At 32.4% G+C, this 24,232-nt stretch overlaps 1 protein-coding gene across 1 annotated transcript; it reads right to left on the reverse strand.

Moving 5' to 3' along the window:
* Nucleotides 1-1,243: 1,243 nt before the first annotated feature.
* Nucleotides 1,244-23,740, reverse strand: LOC142348740 (snake venom serine proteinase 9-like). The gene is made up of 6 exons (XM_075400220.1): nt 23,440-23,740; nt 15,084-15,171; nt 9,329-9,433; nt 6,558-6,650; nt 2,621-2,780; nt 1,244-1,587 (listed from the first exon to the last, which is right to left on the reverse strand). Exons 1-6 carry the CDS (start codon nt 23,711-23,713, stop codon nt 1,450-1,452), a joined length of 858 nt encoding a protein of 285 aa, XP_075256335.1. The 5' UTR covers nt 23,714-23,740; the 3' UTR covers nt 1,244-1,449.
* Nucleotides 23,741-24,232: the final 492 nt, after the last annotated feature.

Below are 24,232 nucleotides of genomic sequence, written 5' to 3' on the forward strand. Positions count from 1 at the left end.
GAAAACAGCAAAATACGTGATTTTTCCCTCGGAACGATAACAGTTCTTGATAACAGGCCACTGCCGATGGGTCGGTATTTAAGGAGACACAAGATTTTTGGAGGTCAAGAAAGTGAAAAGCAGTCTTTTACAGCAGATCGAAGAACTCATGTAGTTTTTATAAAAGGCCGGTATTAGGCTCCATAAAAGTTGCACAGAAATCTTTGCAAAAATCTATACTTTTCTGAGATTTAAAGGTTTGTATTTGCGACGTCTCTTCAAGACGTCTCTTTATCAAGGCGATCATCCCAGCGAACAGAAAACATCTTTTCATTCGACGATTTAGACCACGGCTTCTTTTTCATGAAGGCAACAACGCAAAAGAGAACAAGTCTTTAGAACTATCGAATGGTAAATGAAAAGATATGGAGGTTGTGAACAATATCAGAGCTGATGATATTGTTTTTTATTAGCTAACTTCCATCTAACACACTTATTTAAATGTTTGATTGATTTTTTGTATTATTTATTCAAAAATAACTTCCAATATTTGTTAAGTTAAAAAAATCTATAGAACTAGAAGAGCTAGAGAGTGGATTCTTTGAAAATAAACAGGATGGTTACAGGGAGTTTTTCTTTTCATCTTGTCTACTGCCCACCTGGTTTTCTTGATTTTGACATACTTATTTTTTTTTATCCCAGTTTGTTGTCTATCATTTTTGTCCACTTTTTGTTCTTTTTGCTTTAGTTAATGTTTGGTTAACGTCATCTATTTTCAACTAAGAAAGAGCCGTTTTATCTATGTTATTAGCTTTATGCAGTCTAGGTTTCTTGACGACAGCAATATATACAATCAGACAAAAGAGATTGAGTGTGTTAAAATGGGGCATATTTTGATAGTGGGTCAATTAGCACTGGATAAAATGGCAGGTTGTTCATATTGCCATTGGGTCGAATTGGATTGACAGATTGCCAGGTAACCCGTACCCAAGATTCAGTGACATTCAGTACCGATTCAGAAAAATTTCAGAGAAATTTCAAATTTCAGTACTGACTCAGAAAGATTTCAGAACCAACTGTGAAGTGATTTCTGAGTTTCTCTGAATCAGAGCAGAATTCAGAGAAAATTATTCTTTATTTCTCCGAATCAGAAGATAATTCAGAATGAATCACTGAGTTATAGCTCTGAATCAGACAAATTCAGTTCGAAATGTGACCTGAAATAGACTCTGACTCAGTAATGAATTTGCCTGAGAGTTAGGTGCGGGAAACCACTTATGACTATAGAAGAACAATAAAATAATTAAAATATTTTATCAGTAGTTATGTTAGAACTTGAAACGGTATAACAGCGTAGTTGAGTATTCACTGAATCTCATTCGATTATCTGAAGTGAGAATTCTCAAAATCTTCTGTTTTGAACTCTATTCAGTTTATTAATTTCAGTTTTGAATTTTGGAATTTGTAAGTTCAGGCATGTAAAATGAGTTTGGAGTATATCCAATGTCTGTAGAAGTCGATGCTTGTGAAATAGCTGCCTCCATTGCACACCTCGTCACTGTTCTCCTTGTTTTTGTGGTATGATGCCACTCCGTAGAGACATTCAGGCTGAAAAAAAGTACCTCATAATTGACATATAATTGAATTCAAGTCCTATCTTTTTATATATGAGCTTATAGGAACAGTGTCTGCTTGATTATTTTATTTATGAAAAAGTGTCCCATAAAGTTTAAATAGGCCATTTTTTTTAAAAAAAAAATTAGGAAACAGAAGTGAAAGGCCAAGGTTCAAACTTAAACCAGCTGGAAAAAAAGTTGATGAAATGAGCCACAGTAAAAAGTGCTACATTTCAGATGCCTACATTGATGGTCAATTTCATATGAAGGTGCTTTCGAGCTTTCGATTAGGTCAATTTTTTGGGAGAGGCTGTAAAAAACCATTTTCAATGATCGGTCATCTGATGTTTTTGTTTATTTTAGCGTCCGTTCTATCGATTTGTTCAACCTTTTTGTTTTAAGAAAAATAACAACTTGTTTCGGCTAAAGTCTTAGTTCTGCCCGTTTGAATCGGGAAGTAAAGTCCATGCTATCCTCAGTTTCTTCAAAATATTAAGAAGTTATAATTTTTAGAATTTGTTTGGTCAAATATTTGGTTAGGAAAAAACCTGACCAGTGATAAAAACTTCGTTTATGGTCATGGATAGAACCCTCTTGTTTTTGTCTATAATACAGTTCAATCAAACAACCAAGTCACTGCCCTACCAGCGGCGCTAGTGAAAACCGCAGACGTATCAAAATACAGAAATGTTTTTACTGGCCAATCAGAATTGAGAAAATATTAATACTGTTATCTGATTGGCTGATTGCTCGACAAATTCTCCATGTTTTAAAATAGAATTTTAATGTTATCGTAAATTTGCTCAGAAATCGCGCGAAGCCAAAAGACATAAATTTGAATTCTTGTTTTTGGGGCCCTCGATTTCGATAGATTCATATCAAGTTTCATTTGAAGTTTTCCGCTGAGGGCCAGACGAATTAAGAAATTAATCTTGAAATTGAACATCATTTCACTTTCTCAACCAATCAGATTCTTTGAAATTTCTGTATTTTGTTGAGTCTATTTGTTAAGATGTCACCCCTACCAGCATTGTTGAGCAATTCAGCCTGTAGAGAGGTCCCCCCTCGTCTCTGCTGCAAATGTTTCCCCCCTCTACAAAGGGAACTGTGCAGATTGTGTGCTCATCACAGGGTACAACTCCCAAGGGGTCCACCACTTCCAGAACTGACTGGTAGAACAGCATCTCCTGTTAGCCCAAGTGAAACCGGGAGAAATTGCCTTGCTTCCTAGTTGAGAACCAAGAAAGGAAATGGAATGAAGCACTTGCTTTTAAATGTATTTTTTTTAGATATAAATGTTTGAAAAAGAAGTCATTGAGGCCCGGGTCGAGGAAAAAGTGGAAAAATATGTAAGATAAGCGGCGAAAAATTGTTTTTTTTTCAACGCAAAATTCTTACATAATCTTGCGGTCAAATGCGGTGAAACTATGAATTTTCACTGCTATAGTAAGCGGTGAACTTCCCAGGATGAAGTCCGCGACCCAAGACAGGTATTGGCCAGACGGACTTGGGTCGCGGAAAGGGTTGTTCAGACAGAATTCAGGTATGGGCAGGCAGAGCAGACCTTGGTCACCCTGGGTCAGACCGAACAGACCCAAGGCCAACACTGGACCAGACGAAACCGACCCAAGATCAACTCTGGCCCAGACAGAAAAGACTCAGGACCTGGGCCAGACCAAACAGACCCAAGGCCAACACTGGGCCAGACCAAATAGACCCAAGGCCAACACTGGGCCAGACTGAACAGATCCAAGACCAACACTGGGCCAGACCAAAAAGACTCAGTGCCTGGGCCAGACCGAACAGACCCAAGACCAACACTGGGCCAGACCGAACAGACCCAAGGCCAAAACTGGGCCAGACAGAACAGACCCAAGACATGGGCCAGAGGTAAAAATATATTCATTTTGCATTACCCTTTTGCTATAATATATTCATTTCATAAAAACAGATGTTTGCACTATTTAGTTCGTCTAAGGAAAAAACCAATTATGAAAAAATTGCCAAAGGAAACAAAACCAAAGTGTTGACAACAAATTTTATTTAGTATATCATTTAGTGTATTTTTCTGACTCAATGTATGAGCTTAGACAGCTTTCCATAAGAGAACTCGTGGTCTGCAGTTTATCAAAAGGAGACCGAGGATTGGGTATTGACCAGACCAAACAGACCGAAGCTCCTGTATGGACCAGACGAAACAGACCAACGATTGGGAATGGGCCAGAGCGAACAGACGCAATTCAGGTATGGGCTAGACAGAACAGCCCCAATTTCGGTATGGGCCAGACGGAGCTGCGCGACCGAAAATTTGTCCAGACTATGAGCTCAGTCGCACCGGACCCCTCCGTCCACGACCCAGGTCCGTCTGGCCCATACTTGTCTCGGGTTGCGGACTTCATCCTGGGTTACAAAAGTCACCGCCTTTCAAAGTCCTTACAAATGCTCGAACCTCTCACCTCCTGCTTGTAATGCACTTCTTCTCCCACTGCGGCATCTTGCACTAACTTCTACTATTTTTGTTTTGAATATAAATCAAATTCTCTCTACTTTCTGTAAAATGTGCGCGGTGGATTTTTGTAAGAGTTTCGGTTTTTAGCAGTGAAATTACATTTTTTAGCGGTGAAAATTGGTGTTTTTTTCTAAGTTCACTGTTTACTCCAGTGATGAAATTACATAAATTTATCAAAAAGATGAATACTTAACGGGTAATTTTAAAGGGGGAATTGTTAAATCTAACAATTCCTCCCTTACTCCCTCTAAAATCAGCGGTGAAATTATGAAATTTCCAGGCATATCATGAAGTACAGTTTTTCCATTCTGCATTTTGACCTATGAGCAAGCAGAGAAAGTCGTCTTTGTGAAAAAAAATTTTCTGAGCGTGATTTTTATTCATGCACCGTGTTGAACGGATAACTGTCGGACACTGAAAATTTTCATTGACTGATTAGTTGAAAAATCTAGCCATTTTATCTGTAATTTCCGTTCATTCAGCATTAGATTGGTTTATCGAAGCAAATCTGTTACTCGATTGTTTGGGAAAGACTATCTACCGCTAATGATTTTGCAACAACGAATTTTTGAAGCCATATTATTGTTTCGTAATGTAATATTTGGATAGCAAATCTCAAATTTTTAGTTCGTTTGTAGTGTTTTTGTTACAACTTTTCTATTATTTTTGTACGGTTATAAAGGTGAAAGTTGGTTCAGATGTATAAGTTTTACACTGAACCTCAATGTTTTTTTTGACAATTAGAAATAAGTGACAGCCAGTTTTGCTAGGTTTTACAGAATTTTTTTTCTGAAGCGTTTTGCGAGAAATTTGTCCATTGTGAATAAAAAGATTTAAGTCTTCATTTTTTCAACTCCATTCTTTTGGTAGTAAGCTTTTTAGCCATATTTACAATGAACAGATGTGAAAAATCAATACTTGTCTTTTTGATACAATTTTAAGATGAAGTTTTTCCTGATTATGTTGTGACTTTCATTATAAATCCTTAAAGAATTGTTTCAAATTGTGCACTTCAATTTTTGCCGGAACAACTTAGTAAGTGTAACTAATCTATCAAATTTTGCTAACAAATGCATATGCCAATTTTTGAAAGTTTTCAGCAGTTGCAACTAAATTTTCTTTTATATTCTTTTATATTTTTTTTTGTTTTCGTCGTTAATTTCGTTGATTTCTGAGTCTTTTTAAAAACTCGGTTAACAGAATTTTTTCATTGATTTCGCAAAAAAACTTCCGTTTTTTAAGAGAAAAAAATTACTAGATGAATTTTCATTCGCAACATTGTTTGTGGAGCTATTTTCGAAAACTAAACAAGCTTTGTAGTTCTTCTTCTTATCTTTCAATTTTCCTAATTTAATTGGTTGGTAGAAATTTAGTTCAATTAGTGGTAGGGCGCGTACATGTTACAAACTATCTTGAAAAGGAACTGTCAGCTGATGAAACGATTAAGCGAAACAAAAGTAAAGAAACTTCAGTTCATTTAAATTGTTGGCTGTTCTTCTTCATTTTTTTATCCATGTCCTTTTTCTGAATCAGGTATCATTCCTTAAAGAAACGTTTGCAAATTCCCCAAAAATTGGACCCAATTAATTTTTTTAATTAGTCCAAAAACAACCATTTTTGTTAATAGTAAATGCGTGTACACCCGGAGTGCACGCTAAGAGTAAACCTGTACTAAATCTTGATATTTCAATTTTGTATTTTTAGACTTGCCATATTATGATCATGTCACTTTTTACCCTGCGCACACAAAAAATCAGAACAAAAAAAATCGGCTCTAAATTTACTCTGAAAAGTTTAAATACCAAGTCTTTGGATACTATGGCCAGGGAAATAATACATTCTGTTAATAACAAGATCAGCATAATTCACAGACTGTCCGAATTATGAAAAATGGGAGAAAAGCGAAAAAAATTGGTCCTGGATATATTTTTAACGATGAGAGTCACAGTGGGAAAAACTAATTCCAAAGGGGTGGTCTCAGACTCGGTAATCGCTAATTTGAAGAAACATCTTTTTCGTTAATTTTTATCTTCAATCAAGTGCATTTACGACAGTCGCACGGTTTCTTAATGAACCCCTTTTGGTATTATTGTTTTTTCGTGTGCGATCTGAAAGTCACTTTATTGCGTCCAAAATTTTGAGGGCATCTCTAAAATCTACTACTTTTGCTGAAACAATTTCCAACTTTCTCCGTTCTGTTTACCATATGAAAGTCTCGGTTTTACGTTCTTTTTTTCGAAATTCGGTTGATTCTTGATGTTTTTAGAGCTCACATGTACTTTTTGTTTGACGAGAAAATTTACAGGGGCAAGCTCATGATCATTCCAGGTGGTGTTTTCTGCCTATTTCCCATGAAAAAACCTTATCATCTTTTTTTGCTTCAAATTAGCGTCGATCTACTGCTCACAAATCAGATAATTTTGTACCATAAAAGCTAAATCCAGAAGACAATTTCTTTTAATTTGGCTGGCTGAAGTTGAGAATTTCGATCCTTTGAGATAGATCCCATGCCACAAGCTCCCAGTGGAATATGACTCATGTCCTCGCTAGGTAAAATTGGGCTTTTTTCCAACAAATTTTGTACAATTTCATAAAAATTAGATAAAATTTGAAAAGAAATTTTATTGAGTTTTTAACTAGTATACATTTGCCTAGTGTTGTGTCTGCTAAAAGTAAACAGAAAAAATATCTCGCATTGTGATTTCAAACTGTAATCTGACGTCTTGTTCACAGAACGTAATATTATTTGTGGCGACGTGAAACAATATATGTGAAGGTTGTTAGAATAAAATTTGATAGTTGAATTGAAAAAGAATATTTTGTATGAAATGTATTCACTCTTTAGTTGTTTAATCAGCTATATTCTTGTCCAGAACCGAAAAACACAGAAAGTTGAAGAAGTTGCGATAAGATTGATCGTTCTGGAGATCAATAAGAGAAAAACCAAAGAAAAAAAGATCACCTTGTAATTCTTAAAAAAAGGATTTTTTTAAAAACATTTAAACGCTAATTTCTTTGATTTTCTCTTATCTTTTTGTCTATAGCTATCGTTACACTTTCACGAGTATTGAATTAAATACCTACTTTCAAAATAAATCAAACGTAAGCTCTTTCAGTCAAAAAAGATCCATCTCACCATAGAGTATATTTTTTTAAGAGTTTCGAACAATAGTTTTCTACAACCCAAAGCTTTTCTAAAATATCCAGCAGTACAAGCTTATTTTTTCTACCAAAAGAAATTGTTATTATATCTGCAAAAAAAGTTAAAAGAGGAGGAGGACATAAAAACTAACCTATTTTTAAGACACTTAAAGCAGCGATGTTTAGAGAAACCGATTATAGTCGCACGAAGATAGAAGAAAAACTGATTTGAAATGTTAAGCGGAAGACATGCAAGTCAATATTTGTATGCAAAAAAACTTTATTCTGATAAAACTGAACAAAATTCAGCTGAACTTTGGAGCTTTTTATGGGTTAAATAGAGCTCCTTCCGGTTGATTCAATCCTGAATTTTGTGTCGCAAACCCGGCTATATCCAAAACACCAGCAAAACATCAATTGCTTTATAAATTTAGCGAAACACTGGCTCTTAAATTTTCGAAATACATTTTTAGATCTTTTTCGACATAATTTACGCCTAAGCAAATCTATTAGTGTTTTTTGTATGTTAGTGAGCAAACAAACAAGAAGTTCAAAAGGTCAAAACAAATAAAACAAGAAAACTTCAGTGAATTAATCAGAACTACAGAAAAAAGATTAGCTATGATAATTTTAATTTCCACTTGTTTTTAAATAGTTTTATCCTTCGTTGTTTTTATTCAAACACAATTTTCGAGCGTACTTTAATATGTTCTCATTGTTTTGTCGTTTTTTTTTTCAATTTTAATATTTCGATTGGATTTTGAAACACTATAGTACTGCTCAAACTTTTTTTTACTTTTAGCCAAGGAGGTTAGTTTTGGCTCCAGTTAAATCCTCATATGCTGTTTGATGAGCATCCAATCAAGTGAGCCAACTTAAATTTGCCTTTAAGCAGAAGAGTTATCAATTTTTTCTTAAATTAGTTGCTCATATCTGTCAAGTTTTCAAAAAATTTGATGTTACTTTAAACTTACTGTCTTTTATTTTTTTGGTAATTGCAATTAGCTGATGAGGTTGGTATTTTCCACAGTTTTTCCGTAGAAAGGAGTTTTTGATAAATTTCTATATTGTTTTGTTGTAGTTTTGCAGGGTTTCCTTTCTTAAATTGCGTAAGATCTGGGCAGAACTTCAATATATAAGATACTTAAAAGAACTATATAAGATCTTTTGACAATTGTAATCCATGGATAGCAATTTATGATGACTATTGGAGTAGAAAATTCTACTGGAGGAGAAAATTCTCTTTTTCAATACACAGATTTCATATTTCCGAGAGAAAAATTGTTCTTTTGATCACTAATGTTTTCAGGAATAATTCACTGAATCTTTTCCAGCCATTGAAAAAAAACAGCTTTTCTGTATATTTTAGCCGTTGTTTGGACTAATCCTCTAGCTTAAATTTTGATATATGACCTCGATATCTGGGCGTTTGGTCAATAAGCATGGCCAATTCATGAGTCGAGAATTCTCTATTTAATGATCGCAATAACGAAAACTCAATGGTCGACCATGATCTTTTCATGGGTCGAGCACAAAACTTTTCAGAAGTTTTTCCTTTAGCAAAATTTAAATGTTTTTTATTAAGTTTTTTCGCATCTGTATTTACTTAAGCAAAGTTGCAAAACGACATTTCTAATTACCGAACTTAATATATAAAATAATTCACTATTTTGAGCCAAAATGTCAATAGCATCATTTTGGTCATAGCTGAAGTCCAGCGTGAAGGCTTTGTATCCAGCTAAAGTTCAATTTTGTTCATTTCAAGTAACTTGGTTCAAGAACGGTCTTCTCAAGGCACTTTTCTGTGGAGTGTTTTCTTTCGTAAGTCTGCAGGTCTAAAACTTTTTCAGATAGTACAATAATGTTTTGATCTTTTACTACTGGTTTGAACCTCGAAATGATCTTAACAGCGTTTGCGAGTGAAAAAAATCTTGTATTTACAAGAAATTTCAAAGAAAAAGTGTCAAAAATAAAATTTTGGATTTGTAGACTTCAACAAAAAGATGTTAGTTTGTTGTCTAGTTATGTAACATGTGTTAAACTGTCGAAAGTGTTTTAATTTTCTCATATATTAGAAAAAAGCCTTGAAATCGGTTCGGAGCAGAGATCTATTTTGTAATAATTCCAGTTCTCGATCGGTATTCTGGTCCTAATCAACGCAAGGTTCTCTTGTGGAAAATTGTTGTGCCTAAAATAAACAAGGTTAGTCATATCCTTCGCCAAGGTTAAAGAAATTGATTAATCAAGGAAAGTTCTTGGGCTGTATTCTAAAAACGGTCCATATTGAGCGCTTTCCTTGGTTAATATTATGAATAACATAAACGGGGTCTATAAGAAAATGACAACATTATAAATTTCCAAACTTCAGGCTATTTGAGCTAAATCTATAAACACCCATTGGGTGTGGACGAACTGGTAGCGCTTACTGGAATCATTTGCAGTGGTCTACTGGTGACCTGATCCTAAAATGGTACGTGTATGATCTTGTACGAACGATAAAGGAACCATATAAGAACCATATAAGAACCATATATGGTACCATTTTACCATAAAAGTTATTTATGTGCGGAAAGGTTTAAATTTTGTGTGGGTTGTTTGAAGGTTCTCCTGGAACAAAAAAATAGACTTTAAATTTTGGATGCCATGTAGGAATCATATATGGAATTCTTGGAAACCATAGCAAGATCATATAAGAAATATATTTATAGCCTGTATGGAACCATATATGGTTCTTGGAAATGGTTCCCAAGAAAGATCAACCCTGGATAAAAAACATAAGCTGGACTCTTTGAAAAAAAACCATCATAGTTATGGCATTATAACTTAGGTACCCTAAAGGAGCGTTGTTCAAAATGATGCGTTTAACATTAGGAATATGCCCATCAATAAACCATGAAGCAAGTAAAATTACCATTAGCATGAGCCAATTCATATATTTGATTTTATTGCTGTTGCAACAAATTTACAGCCACAACGAACAGCCAGAGTACAAAAATTCAACCCTGGATGAACGCAGTGCATGGAAATCTAGTATGTGAATTCACCACCAATCACAAACTAACCACCCATTCTTTTTTAAAAAAAGCTTTATACTCCTTTATGGGCAGTTTTCTGGATTTGTATTCGATATGTATGTAGTCGAGTACGGCGTTTTATTCATATTCATCACCGTTGTAATTGACGTTTTCCTTAAGTGTTGTCCCGAGTTGGTTAGTCAGTTAGATTTAGATAAACATACTTTGCGCGCCGAAATAACTAGCTTTATCCCTTTAACCTTAAGACCATACAAATAGTCCAATTAGGTTTCGCCTTACTGTGTACGGACAAAAATTCAAAATTTTTGGCAGGTTTGCTGTTTGGGTAACAGGAAACAAACACACTAAATTTAAAAAAAAAGTGACGTTTGCTTAATTGCGGATTGTTTAAAATCCACTGGAGAATTTGGCTATAAGGACACGTCAAGCGGAGGCAGAAAAAAATCCCCCAATTTAACTGATAAATTTCGTCAATTTAAACGTCAAGACGAGGCAAAATTGATATATATTAAACTGATCCAGCTAAATATTGTTCATAACAAGCCGATTTCACTCAGTCATTAGTAAAACTTAAAATAGGCCTAACCATAACCTTATCAAAATTTTTAATAATACTATTAACAAAAGATCATTGAAAACTGTCAACAACAGAATGAGGGTCGAAGAAAGTTTTTTTCGAAGAGTTTTAAATTTAAATCTGTTTTGTATCCTACAGAAAGCAAATCTGAAAAAATTGATAGGAAATGATCCGGAGATTAAGATCACATTTGAGCCAAGACCGAAATATTTCAGACTGCACAATTTACAAAATTTTCTATACTAATTTACTATATATTACTAGCAGGGTGTATATATAAAGGCTCAAAAATTTCCATAATTTTGAAGAAATATAGTAAAAAAAATTTCTCAAAAAAGAAAAAAAATGATTTTTTTTCCAATCTTTCTGTCAAATAGGCTTTAAAAAAAGTGCTTAACGCCCTTAAAACTGTCGACGATTCGTAAATAATAAACTACCAGCAATAGACATCGATTCAATTAATCCAAATTAAATTAATAAAACAAAATAATTTAGAAAAACTTCCAAATAAACTGAGGACCCATTTTAATTGTTCCGACCCCTCTTGAGGGGGAAGGAACTATATACTCAAACGGGTTTTTGCTTGTTCAGTCAATTTTGGCCGAGCGATATATTCATCGTAGAGAGTTGAGACTGGTATCATTAGAAAGCTTGTCCAGCGTACAAAATGGAATTTAAAAGATTTTTTTTAATTTTCGTTTTTATTACAGGGAGTTATCGAGGTTTAAATTTTGAGAAAATAGTGTGAATTCCAGCGAGATTTTATTCACTTTTTCCGGAATTTTTGAAAAAAACTTCGCCAATTTTGCTATATTTTGTTAATTTTTTTAAAGTGATAATGATTTTTATTTGTAAAAACAAAAAAATTCACAAGAATATTGTAGGCTGTTTTTATTTTTTTTGTCAAAAATTCTGGCTAAATATTTCAAAATTAAGACTTTCTTCAAAAACAGCACTAAGTTTCTTTAGTCCTTTTTGATTGAATATACAGGAAGTACAGACCCAAGCACCACTAACACGTTTTTTTAGACTCAAGAGGGGGCTTTTTTACTTCAAATTCCGTTGAGAGAGCTCTGTAATTAAAACTTTGCCGTTTTTTGCTAAATTTATTCGTTGATTATCAAACACGCAGCATCTAATTTTGATTTTTTTAACTAACAAAAAAACAATATCTATAACAATCGAATAATTAAGTGTTCTTAAAGAACAAACAGCATTAGCAGGGCTAGTTTTGGACCAATCTTGGACTGGTATAATCCAAAAATAATTCGAATTGTAAACAGTTGGACTTTTTCATAAAAAAATTCGATATCTTCTACAGTAGTTAAAAAACAGAACATTTCAAAAAAACTCAGTACTGATAGTTCCAATTGGGCTCCTAGTTAGCTCCACATTATTGTATCTAGTTGATTACTTGAAAGCTTATGGTCGCTTTGACTTTTAAAAGTAATTGATTTTCAAATAAATAGTGACTTATTGAATTTTTGCCTCTATTTTTCTCTTTCTTTGGTCAACTTGTAGCACATTGTCCGCAATGAACGATTGTTTCTTCTTTCTATTGAAATCAAATTCAATGTTTATTGCGGTTTTACGCCTTAAGTTATGGCTACTGGCTTTGATACAACTAGATTTCAAATTTTCTTAATTTTTATGTATTTGACCATTTTTCACGTTTTCTAGTTTTGTCACATAATCACGTTATTGACAGTAGATATACCACATTATTGGCTTTCAAAATAAGGAAAAATTGAATTATTAAAATGCTTGAAGATATATATATATATATATATATATATATATATATATAATATATATATATATATATATATATATATATATAATGATTTTAACGGCTTCGACACCACTTTCTCGAAAAATTTAATTGAATTTTTTAAATTGTCTTTATCTGCCGTTTTTACTTTGTTTTTTTAGTCGTATGAAATTTTACTGTACAATGACCCAGTTTCATTGCCTTTTCAAGGAAGAATAGATGAGACGATATTCTGATTTTAGTAGACAGCTGATAGCTTTATGACTCTGAAAACAATTGTTTTCCAAATTAAAAAAAAAACAACACTTTTTAACTTCGCAATTTTGTTCCTTTTATTAACTGGTTGTTATCTAGTCTCGTTAATTACTGGCCAATTATGACAATATTGTTGTCAAAGGAAGGTTTCAAAAGGGGATTATTGTCATACAATCTAATGTTTTTAAAGAATTCGTTGACTTTACTGGCTTCGACACGAAAAAAATGTAATTAATGGCGTTCATGTCTTTGGAAATGTTTTTTTTTGAAAAAGAATTAAAGTGTTACTTATTTTTGCATTTTGTTTTCCATTTTTGTCTACTTGTTACCAAGCTTCATTAATAAGAGGTCACATAATACCTTATCGGTGGTTGCAGAAAGTGCAATTGAATACATTTTGATGGCCATAGTATGGCTTTACGATTTTGAAAGCGTTTTCTGCCAAGTTTTATTTGATTTTATGTTGTTGTCTATATGTTCTTTTTGTAACCGCGTAAAAAATTGAATACCGACAGCTCTTAATTCCTTCTATGGAAGAATTTGTAAGTGTACAACTATGGGATGTTTTGTTTGATTTCTAATGGTTTTCATTATTTCGAAATTAATTGTTTTAAAAAAAATAAGCGAATTTTTCAAATTTACCGTTTTTTTTCTTTATTGTCTAATTGTTATCATCCTTTTTATTGACTACTCCCTTATCTTTTCTGGTTGATTACAAGTTATTTTGTTTAATATCAGTTTTCATCTGACGGTATTTTGGCTTTTTTATTAAGTTTTGTTTTTTAAAACGGACATGAAGTTTTTGATGTATTTAATTTTTGTTGTTGCTGTTGTTTGATTTTGCTGTCTTTCTTAATATTTGCACATATCATCAATCTTATGAGCCATTTTTACTCCGCTTGTTAATACCCTTCTATTGAAGCATTTGTAATTTTAAACCTATGGGATATTTTAGTTGATTTCTAATGGTTTTCATTACTTTGAATTTAATTGTTTTTAATAATTATAAGTGAATTCTCAACTTTACTGTTTTTGTTCATTATTGTCTAATTGTTACCAAGCCTTATTATGGACTGGTCCCATATCTTTTCTAGCTAATTAAAAGTTATTTTGTTAGTTTCTGTTTTATCTGACTATATTATGACTTTGTTATTAAGTTTTGCTTTTTAAAACGGACATAAAGTTTTTGATGTAATTAATGTTTGTTGTTGTTGTTAGATTTTGCTGTTCGTCTTGACTCGCTTTCTTAATATTGGCATATCTCAATAATTTGATGCATCATTTTTTACTCCACTGAGTTATTTGCTTTGGAGACTTTCTTTTCGTTCATACACCATTTTTTTAATATACTTGAATTTTTGGGTTTTTCTATGTTCCTCATTTGGTAGACAATCAAGCCAAAATTGTGGATGAGAGGGCTGGAACCTTATTTGCGACCGCACATTACCGAGTCGCCTTGTTGTCATGAAAACTTAAAACGCCAGCAGAGATAGATCCATTATTATCACTATTTTTTGGTTATATTACAAATTACTTCAGCTAAATGTGAAGCTAACTTGTTTGAAAAGAGAACTTGTTTTTTTTAAAGAAACCTTTTTCCCTAGCTATTTCTCCCACCCTCTCGAACACAGCAGTTTGATTAAGAAAGCCCTCTTTTTTCGCTACACTCAAAAAAAATGTTTGAAAATCTTCATTCTTCACTTTTTTCACTTCCTGTTTCAAGCTCTCCGCAAAAAATAATTTAAACACATCGAAACATGAAACCAAGAATGTCATTTCTTCTACTTCCGTTATTATTTCACCATCTTCAAATTGTTTTCAATGCACTTTTCATGCCGTGCTAAACATAAAAATTGTCAGTAGAGTTTAAAAAACCCAGCAACACTTTGCGTTTCAAAACAGTTCGAAATTTTCGGAAGTATTTTGCATATTTTGACAATAAAATGCAGCTTATTTCAAACCAGCTTATTTTTTCGAAACTGTGAAATACAGAAATGCTCTCAGTGTCTTTCGATTAAAACGAAAAGAATTTCAGCACAAAAAAATAGGCTGATTAAAATATGTATAAACGAGACTAATATGTTTTGTGTCAAAATTCTTGAGTTTGACGACAAATGAATTTTTTTCTGTTTGTATCAAAATTTCATTAACAATTGAATAGAAAAGACATAGACACCAATTGTAGTTTGTTTAAACTTACTCTGTGACGAAAAAATTGTGAATTTCATATCTGGTCTTTGGTGAGTCAGGGTTCGTGAAGTCTTCAACCTCGATATACAAATCTACCGCTGAAACAGGTTTGAAAAATTAGTTTTTAAAACAAAATTTTGTAAGCACGTGATTATAAGTTTTCAGGATAAAAGAAATAGGAATAGTACGAGAAAAGCTGGATATCGAAAATTGTTTTTTTTTTTAAAAATATTGAATATTACCTTTTTTGCACAAAAAGTACGAATATCAGTTTCTTTTAAATGTTGCCACTTTACAAAACGATTTGTTGAGACAAATACCTGAATATGAAATTTAATTTAATTAGCATAATTTCATGTTAAAATCCTAACTCATAAATCAGTTTCTCTTTTCAACTTCAAACAAGGAGGCTCGTAATGTTGACACAAAAAGTGCCGACGCCCGTCATCCACAATTTTGTTAAATTGTTAAATTTTGCTTAATTGTCTACCAAATGAGGAAGAGGTAAAATTTCAAAAATCTCAAATATAGAAAGATAAATTATATCACGTTAATGCTCCGATAAAAACTGCCATTATTAATACCACGAGACAAGAAAAACGGAAAAAAAATCAACTAGCAACACTAAACCTTTACATCCAAAACTGATTGTATACTTTCTCAAAAAAGATCATAGTAACAGAATCAAAACTGCGTCAAAATCCTCAACCTAACAAATTAACTTTTTTTCAATGGCGAAAACAGCCCTTGATGAGAATTACCAACATGTGGACAAAACTGATCACAAAAACGATGGCAAAACTAAAAAAATACGCTTATGTTTTTTTTTGAAAACAAACGAATAAAAATAATGAAAACCAATAGATATCAACTGATTTTTAAAAGAAATTAAGAGCGCTAATTTGGGCTCATTCAATATTCAATATGAACATATCGAGACTTGTCATTGTCGAGATTATGTCGTAATTCTACAAAAACAAACAACAAAATCAAACTAGAAACACGAAAATTCCGTTTAATTTTACAAGAAAAGGTGGTCGAAGTTGCTAAAACAGTAATGTATTCCGTAAAAACTTAGCTGTAACTTTTAAGCACCAATAATTAGTTATTTGACCTCTGAAAAAGGAGATTAGCTTACAAGTTGACAAAAAAGATCAAAAACTGCAAAAAGAAAATATCCGTTTGTGTTTTGCTAAAAATAGAACGTTTGTTTTCTAAATAGAAAAAAAACTCGATAGTTAATTTTTTTTGCAAAAAACAGTTATCAAAGCCGTTAGAAAAATAAGCAGAGCAATAAAAACCTTGGATATGATCAATTGTATTTTTCTTGAAAATTTTTATGTGACAACTCTAATAATTAAGACTGGGTAACAATTATACCAAACAGAACAGCAAAGCCTTGAAAAAAATAGCTACCATTTGACATCTGTTAAAAAACTTCCACTGAGTATCCATAGGAAGTCTCTGCGACCTGAAAATATAGAGCATTTTTTCTAATACTACAAGCACAGCCACAAATAAAGAATAAAAAACAAAGAAATTTATATAACCTTCTGCAAAAAACCGGTATTGAAGCAGTTGAAGCAAATAGCAATGCATTAAAAGTGTCCCATATGCTCAATTGTTTTCTGCTACAACAAAAAATGTGATATGCGACCTGCATTTATTGAGGCTAGGTAGCAAATAATCAAAACTTTTTAGAAAATTGCTAACACAAAAAACACTTTTATATGGTTTTGAACAAATGAATTCTAAAGTCATTTAAAAACTTGCTATCAAATAAAATCAGTAAATTTGTTCATTTTTTTATGCATAGGAATCCGCTAAGAACTGCAATTATCCAGAATTTATCTTATAAGTACAAAAAGGAAAAACAATTGAAGACCAGAGAAAATCAAAGACTTCTATTTTATTCTGCTAGAAGACGGCGGTGATGCAGTTTAAACCATATTCTTTTCACTGAAAAACTGTCCCGTCAATTATATCACAAAACTACAAAAGAACCTCATAAACGGGAAATGTCCTGATTTCAAAATAAATTTGTGAAAACTCGTAATATCCAAGCAGAAAACCCTTATTTTAAACGTAAAATAGATTTTTACTCCAATATAAACCCGATAAAACTTTATTATACATCTTTTTTGGTTGAAACCTACAAGTATACCAAAAGAAGAGACAGAATGCGCAAACTTCAATATTCCATAGTTCCTTTCGAAATTGGTCTGCTTTAAATTCAAAGCAACCGTAGGTTTCCGTCTTAGAAAATAGATTGCTTTCCTTGAATCTCCCTAGCAAACCAATTGACACTGTCTTTGATATTAAAAAAGCAATAAAAAATAAGAAAACATCGGTTGGTTACAATCCAAATTTTTTTCTGGTTTCCGAAAACAGCGATTCTACGAAGACTAGTCTTGCTGTCTTTCTTTACCTTAATCTATTATGAACAAGTAATCAGTCCAAATTTTACAGATGTGAATAAGTTGACAAAAAAGTCAATAGATCAAAAATAAAAGATGCTTTTGCATAATTATCGAGTTAAGTCAGCAATAAACCGACAAAACTTTAGTTCAAGCGAACTCTCAGTGTTAACAAAAATAAACTACCCTTCTTCGTAGTTAGCAACGATTCTGTCAGGTTTTTCAGGTGTGTTTGTTTGACAAGTTCAAACAAAATTGACTAAGAAAGCTAATATGGATCCATTTTTAATGAAAAAAGCTAAGTTTACGAAAATGTCGCAACAATTTTAGCTAAAAAGTGGATCAAAGATTTCAACAACCGTCTTCTGCTTGTAGAGGTAAAAACCAACAAAACTGTTTTTCAAACAATTTGTAACGTTTTGGCAAATTCAGCAAAAAAACTTGCGTAAAAACCAAAAATGCGAACAATAACGGCAAAAATCACTCAATTGCTTAAACAAAACTTAAACCTCGATAAGTCTGTAGAAAAAATATAATTAAAATAATTAATTAATAATTAATGAAAAAAATCTTATTCATATGTTGTACGCTGGAGGTGCCTTCTAATTATTCCACTCACAACCCTATACGGTAAATATATCGATTGGCCAAAATTGACTGAAAAATTAAAAAAAAAAACGTTTGAGTATATACCCCCTCCCCCTCTAAAATTGGTCCAGAAAGGAACCTTTACGCCGTTTGTCTAAAACTTTCTTCCTTGTAACCAGCGAAATTAAAATGAAGAACTATGTTGCCAAAGTGTTATCGTGAATTAATGGAATAAACTAAAATACTCTTTCCTTCCATATTTGATGCTTTCGAATTATTTTCCTCTTTATTTGTCATTTTGACCATTTTTTGTTTGCAGAATTGGTGGTTTATGCCTAACAAAACGATCTGAGTAGAGCCTCTCTGTGATTCATTAAAAATCTCTAGTCATCGACGGTTGCAATTAAAAATGCAATATAAATAAATAAACTAAACAATATTGGCAACAAGTGCAGGTAACAACTAACCTAAAAATATTGTCTCTAGCATGGAAAATATTAATCAGAAGGTACACTATTTTTGACATTGCTATTTGAGTTGGCAAAAATTGGACACTTCGCCATTTTTAAGACAGTTAAGACAACTTTCAACAGAAAATCTATCTGTGTATGTGTTTATGTATGTATTGTATCTATTGTATGTTTGTATGCATGTATTAATGTATTTCGTATATATGTATTTATAAATTTTTTTTGGGGGGGGGGCATTACTAAGGCGCGGATTTTTACCGTTTGCTCGTACTCAATTCTCCTATATTTGTTTGTTTGTTTGTTTGTAACTCCGCCGTAGCCGGTCCATAGCCCGGATGCGACAGAAGAAAGGAAGCACCTCCAGAAAATACAGGAAAATCTGAAAATTTGTTTTTTGAGTTGGTTTCAATCAACTTCAGATAGTTTTTCCGACCTAATGTTTTATTATCATCATCCCAAAAGATGCGCTCAAAAGAATTAACCGCTTTAATGATCAGAATTTAGTTCGTCAATGATCAGAAATTAGTTCTTTAACGATCAGAGTTGAGCTCGTTAGTTATCAGAATCTAGCTCGGTCATGATCAAAATTGAATTTGTTAATGATCACAATTTAGCTCGTTAGCGATAAAAATTTAGTTCGTTATTAATCAGAATTGAGCTCATTAGTTATCAGAATATAGCTCGGTCATGATCAGAATTGAGCTCGTTAATGATCAGATTTTAGCTTGTTAATTGTCAGACTTTAGGGAGGCTTTGACTAGAAAGCTCGCTGATGTAGGCAGACTTTAAAAAGGCGCTCGTCAATGTAACCAAAAATGCTCTTTACATCACTCTACCTAACATATTCTTTTATCATAAAATCAATAATTCAAAGGTTTGTTCAACCACCTATTTTTTTTCTTATAATTGGATCCAGATTGATATGTTTTTTATTTGTTATGATTTGTCCTTGAATTTCCGGATAAAAAACGAATTCATTTTATATCTGAAAATTTGAGCCGCAGAAATGGAGATATCCCTTCAATTTTAGTTTGCTAGCATTATAATCAAGGATTCAAACAATTTTTCTACTGGAATGCAATATTAGGAACACAAATTGATTGAAGATAATAAAAGATGATAGCATGTGACAAGAAAACACAAAAGCATATTTTCTTAATTTTGTGCAGCCATGTTTTCCAAAAGAGAAGGCACTCAAGCTCTTCAATGCATCTTGAGATTAATTTCAAAAATATCGAACTTTAACGGAAATTTCATTGTTTAAAATTAGTCTGCAACACTTTATCGACAAGATTACTTTTTCAACGTGGAAGGCTATTACCCGGTCGAGGAAAAATCGGAAAAATTTTTAAGATATGCAGTGAAAATTTACCGCTAGAGTAAACGAAAATCACCACGTTTCACCACTTACTACAATTTACCGGTCTTACACGAAATCGAACCTCTTAGACACTGCATGTCTCTCACTTCTTCCCCGCGCAACTTCTTACTGACTTCTAGGAATTTTGTTTTGAACATAAATCAAGTTCACTGTTCTTTCTGTAAAACATGAGCGTTGAATTTTTGTAAAATTTGCGATTTATAGCTGGGAAATTGCATAAATTTACCGCTTGGAAAAATGTGTCAAAAAGATGTAAGATTGGAGGGTTATTTTATGGGGTTAAATCTAACATTTCTTCCCTTAGTCCCCATTGTCCCCTTATCTTTCCTCGTTTTAACTGCAACACCCCCCGCCCCCCTAAAATTGCCTCAATAATCGTACTTTTTTCTAAGAGGTGAATATAGGTATTTTAACCACCAAGTTAAGGGTAGGATTTATGAAATTTCATCGCATTCAGCTCTTATCTTACATAGATTGTAGACTTTGTTTTCAAGGCGGTAAATTTAAATAACTTCAGCGCTAAATTCAGCGATGAAACTATGTAATTTCACCGCTACCAGGCGATAAATTTTTTTCACTGCATTAAGCGCCCGATTTTTGTATTTTCACCGCATTCCCCTCTCATATTTAAAAATTTCCCGCGTTCATCGCTTATCTCACATATATTTGCGTTGAATGATTTGCGGTGTCACCTCGATCCGGGTAACGTTTCATTTTGTTTCGGGGTAGGGCACCTATTGAATTCCATCAAGCATTCTGTGCTAGTTCAAAAACCCATTTTCAAATCATTGAAACTCATTGAAAAAAAGCGCCCTCGATAGAACTTCGTGTACTACTCGATGAATGTTTGTCTTCTGAAAATTTGGAATCATTCGGATTTTTTTAATCAATAAGTACAAATTGAGAAGCCTTGTTGAATTTTTTTTTTGGTACGATTTCAATTTCGCAAAAAACACAGAGATATCAATTTCGCAGAAAGTACATTGGATCAATGTACGATTTCAATTTCGCAAAAAGCACAGAGATATCAATTTCGCAAAAAGTACATTGGATCAATGTACGATTTCAATTTCGCAAAAAGCACAGAGATATCGAGGAATCAGTGGTATTTAACAATTTTTTAATTGCATAATTGGCCGAAAAAATCTTTCAAATGATTACAAAGTTTGTGCATGACGGTGAAACAAAATTACTTGTTTTCGGGCTACAGTTTTCATATTTCTGATGCTATTTCTTCCTGACCTATTCGACAATTTTACAATTATTTATTCGACGTTTAGTCGACGTATCGATCACTAGATATTCTTAAGTTTGACGAACTCCAGGTAATATTTTGGCAACTTCCGAGCGTCCTATCCCGTTTTCAAGATTTTTTTATGACAATTTCTGAGCTATTTATGTCATTCTGTAGGACGAGCCAGCTGTGGTGATATTGGCATTAACGATACCCAATTTTTACGATACCCAGATTCATTTTTGACAATGTCGGTTCAATCTTTGCAACCTGCCGCCGTTTATGAGTTTATTCGGTGGATTTGCTGTGACCCAGTGAAATGTTGTTCCGTGGATCAAAAAAAATTAGAGGTTTTTCATCAATAGTTTCATTATATTCAGAGAAAAACTGATAAAGAACCATCGATGTTCCACTGATGAACTTCCCCCAAGACAAGCGACTCTCACTTTGCATCTTCTTTTAATTAAAAGTAAAATATTTTTTTGAAAGTGATCACAGCTACTTTCTGTAAATCTCAAGGCTATTTTTGGTTCCGCAACGATCGATTTCTCCTGAAACTTTTCAAAAATCTTATTTAATCATAAGCATGATTCATTTAAGCATGTTCCACTGATGAATTTCCCCCAAGACAAGCGGCTCTCACTTTGCATCTTCTTTTAATTAAAAGTAAAATATTTTTTTGAAAGTGATCACAGCTACTTTTTGTAAATCTCAGGGCTATTTTTGGTTCCGCAACAATGGATTTCTCCTGAAACTTTTCAAAAATCTTATTTAATCATAAGCTTGATTCATTTAAGCATGTTCCACTGATGAACTTCCCCCAAGACAGGCGGATCTCACTTTGCATCTTCTTTTAATTAAAAGTAAAACATTTTTTTGAAAGTGATCACAGCTATTTTTCGCAAATCTCAAGGCTTTTTTTGGTTCCGCAACAATCGGTTTCTCCAGAAACCTTTCAAAAATCTTATTTAATCATAAGCTTGATTCATTTAATCATTTTCCATTGATGAACTTCCCCCAAGACAGGCGGATCTCACTTTGCATCTTCTTTTAATTAAAAGTAAGATATTTTTTTGAAAGTGATCACAGCTACTTTTCGTAAATCTCAAGGCTATTTTTAGTTCCGCAACTATCGCCTTTCCTGAAATTTTTCAAAAATAATATTTAATCATAAACTTGATTCATTTAAGCATGTTCCACTGATGAACTTCCCCCAAGACAGGCGGATCTCACTTTGCATCTTCTTTTAATCAAAAGTATAATATTTTTATGAAAGTGATCACAGCTTCTTTTCGCAAATCTCAAGTTTATTTTTGGTTCCGCAACTGTCGATTTTTCCTAAAATTTTTCTTATATAAAGAATTATTTAAACTTAAACTTCTTTTGAATATTTGGCTTCAAAACGCAGGTGAAAAGTGCCAGATCTCATTTATACCTGTATCAAAGTTTTTGGGTTATTTCTTGTGAGAAATGCGGTGAAAAAAATTATTTACCGCTTTTCTTACAAAAATTCCTCGCAAAATTCAACGCATTTCTTACAAAAATTCACAGCATTTTCTTTCCAAATTTTACTCAATGTGATTTAATTTCATAAAAAATATCAAAGAGATGACATATTTATTTTCACCGAATTCACCTCAATCACCGCATTTCTTACAAAAATTGAGGGCATTCACGGCATTCACCGCAAAAATTCACCCAAAAACTTGGACCCGGGAAAGTACAATAATACGGGTTTGAACATAAACAGTTTGTTTTACCCGTAGTGAATAGGTATTGAAAGTGAATTATTTTCCGCTAGCGGCACTTGAAAACAGTGAGACCTAATAGTGTGCTCTTGATTGGTGCGATTGCTATTGAATTACTCACTAGTGTTCTAGTTTTGCAATCATTGTAAAATTAACGATAATGATTCTGTACCAACCATGAACAATTTATTAATTATTATTATTATTATTATTATTATTATTATTATTATTATTATTATTATTATTATTATTATTATTATTATTATTATTATTATTATTATTATTATTATTATTATTATTATTATTATTATTATTATTATTATTATTATTATTATTATTATTATTATTATTATTATTATTATTATTATTATTATTATTATTATTATTATTATTATTATTATTATTATTATTATTATTATTATTATTATTATTATTATTATTATTATTATTATTATTATTATTATTATTATTATTATTATTATTATTATTATGAGAATGAACACTAAAATCTTGAAAAACTATACTTACGTCGCATGAACAGCAAAACTGAAACACATTTTGAAGCTGTTATTAGAAATTGATCAGACAAAATACTCGCTCCACAGAACACATTCGCCACATGAATTCGAGCATAGAAAGGCCTTGGAGGGCTAACTCGTCCGCTGATTATTAAATTCAACCCTGGTAATTTGGGCAAAAAGTCTTTCACCTCAAGATTTTTATTTGAGCACAGGCGATCATGGTTTATAGAAAATGTTGAACAGATTAGAGTAACCAGGAAAAATACAAACGATAAATACATGTTTGATTTTTTAATAGAGATAAATTATCAAATTTTATAAGTTTTCGCTAGAGCACGGATGCTGTAAATTTGTTTATTGTTTGTTGACAAAAAACTCAAAATCAATAAAAAGGAGTTTAGCCAGCAAACAATATCGAGGTTATGCATTATGTATAGAATTTGATATAAGAGCTCGGTCTCAAATTAGGGGTCATAAACTGTTGAAATTTTCCTATCGCAATATTAAAGATGAAAGTCGAAGTTAAAGTGGAAAGTTGTCCTTTGCTTGATAGGTCATACATAATAAGCTCATCATGGTTTTTAGAAAGGATTGTTTCTGATAATAATCTTTTTTAAAGAACATTTTGTCAGGCTTCAACATGTACATGGAAAAAAAATTGTCTTTGACGTCCTGGCAATTAAATTGAGTTTATTCAATCAGCTTTTTTACACGTTTTTTATACTTTTTCATTATACTTTAAGGAAACTGTGAAAAACTTAAACCATGAATTAGATTCCATTTATCAAATTTTCACTTTG

Source organism: Convolutriloba macropyga, chromosome 10, assembly GCF_964194025.1.
Source record: "Convolutriloba macropyga chromosome 10, txConMacr16.3, whole genome shotgun sequence".
In the NCBI taxonomy this organism is placed as follows: Eukaryota; Metazoa; Xenacoelomorpha; order Acoela; family Convolutidae; genus Convolutriloba; species Convolutriloba macropyga.

Excerpts from the sequence above, each read along its gene's own strand:
- LOC142348740 (XM_075400220.1), bottom strand. The coding sequence starts at position 23,713 with ATGTATTTATCGTTTGTATTTTTCCTGGTTACTCTAATCTGTTCAACA. Across the intron at positions 15,172-23,439 it reads AGTTTTGCTGTTCATGCGAC|CGGTAGATTTGTATATCGAG; the intron begins GTAAGTATAGTT and ends AACCTGTTTCAG. Across the intron at positions 1,588-2,620 it reads TGAATTGCTCAACAATGCTG|CCTGAATGTCTCTACGGAGT; the intron begins GTAGGGGTGACA and ends ACTTTTTTTCAG.